This window comes from Otolemur garnettii, unplaced genomic scaffold (genome assembly GCF_000181295.1).
Source record: "Otolemur garnettii isolate 467f Iridium unplaced genomic scaffold, OtoGar3 scaffold00009, whole genome shotgun sequence".
In the NCBI taxonomy this organism is placed as follows: Eukaryota; Metazoa; Chordata; class Mammalia; order Primates; family Galagidae; genus Otolemur; species Otolemur garnettii.
Window position 1 is genome coordinate 36,120,510 of NW_003852404.1, and position 1,671 is coordinate 36,122,180.

The 1,671-nt window shown below is 34.6% G+C and overlaps 1 protein-coding gene across 1 annotated transcript in view; it reads left to right on the top strand.

Annotated features, from left to right (window-relative positions):
* Positions 1-1,197, top strand: part of ARL6 (ADP ribosylation factor like GTPase 6) — a 31,633-nt gene extending 30,436 nt beyond the window's left edge. Inside the window, exon 8 of the mRNA XM_003783941.3 lies at positions 1,048-1,197. Coding sequence (XP_003783989.1) covers positions 1,048-1,073 — 26 coding nt within the window. The 3' untranslated portion in view covers positions 1,074-1,197. The remainder of the gene's footprint in view (positions 1-1,047) is intronic.
* Positions 1,198-1,671: the final 474 nt, after the last annotated feature.

The following is a 1,671-nucleotide window of genomic DNA, read 5'->3' on the forward strand; positions in this document are numbered from 1 at the left end:
GACCAAATCTCTCTCCATGCCCTTTTCACCAAGGTGTTCCATTACAGATATTTCCTATAACTCTCACTCCTCCTAGCCATAGGCTATACGAGCTGCTACAAGAGTATACCATCTGTCTCATCAGTGAATGGTATTTACATAGTTTTCATATTGATAATGACTAAATTACTGTTAGGAGAGTAGGGATATTAGAAGTATTGTAAGGGTTGCATAGGAGCAGGTGGGATTGTGAGAGAGCTGAAGCCTCATTACATTGAAGGAAGTGATATTTTAAGAAGAAATAATCAAGTATATTATTTATTTAAAGATACACAAGTGTTCATCTAAAAGAGAGTTGAAAGTAGTTGCCTCTGAAAGAGGGAAGAAGGAATTTGAAACAAGGTATTTAGATTTTAATAAGAACTTTGTAGAACTCACTGACTATGTACATGTATAACTTTCATAAAAAATGAAAACTATAGTACAAATTGTTTGGGTTTGTTGTTGTTGTTGTTTGTTTTTTGAGCCAGTCTCCAGCTGTTGCCCTGGGTAGAATGCCATGGTGTCACAGCTCACAGCAACCTCAAACTCTTGTGCTTAAGTGATTCCCTTGCCTCAGGCTCCCAAATAGCTGGGACTACAGATGCCTGCCACAACGCCGGGCTATTTTTTGTTGTTGTTGCAGTTGTTGTTTTAGCTGACCTAGACCAGGTTCGAACCCACCAGCCTCAGTGTATATGGCTGACACCCTACCCAGTGAGCTACAGCACTGCCTGAATTGTTCTGCTAAAAAAGCAAGTGTAGCTGGGCATGGTGACATGTGCCTATAGTCCCAGCTACTCAGGAGGCTAAAGTAAAAGGATTGCTTGAGCCCAGGAGTTCATATCCAGCCTGGGCAACATAGGAAGATACTGTATTTAAAAAGATAAATAAAAAATTAAAATTTTAAAAAGCAAGTGTATGCACAAACTTCTATCGTGTTGTATAGATTTGTCTTGGATTACTTTACAAAATGGATTTTGTCCTACAGTGACTGATAATTTTTGTTTGTTTGTTTTTTGTTATCAGATCAGATACAAGCTGTGAAGACATGAAAAGATAATATTGGAAACTTCAGCAGTTTTCAATTTGTGGAATATATCTAATGCAAATTGAATACTTTAAATTTTTTAAAAGATATTTATGCATCTAAGAATACTTTATAATCTTCTGCTTGCATTTATGGACTCTGAGCTTTTTAAGAACATAGGACTTCAGATATGTTAATCTGGCCATTAATTATTTTCCTTCCACAAAAGAGCTCCCTAGAATTATCAATTTCTCAGTAAAGTTCTATAGTTGATTATAATTAGAATGTTTAAAAGTCAGAAGCCAACTGAATATCCCATGATGATTTGTGATATCTTTAATGTGTTTTCTTTTATAAATTGTCCTTTAAAAAACTTAGTTCATGGGATGACTTTACAGTATGAATTGTACTTGTGGAAAAAAACTTTGAATCTTCATAAGGGGCCAAGGGTAATTAATAGATATTATTTTTACTATGTGTTACCATCAATAAAACATGTAATGTACAACTAGCGTGCTTTTCTCCATGCTGAAAAGAATAATTTTGTGTTAATATGGTATTTGGCATTTATTGTCAAACATTTGTAAAATGATTTGAGACCATTAATTTGGTTTATTCATTTT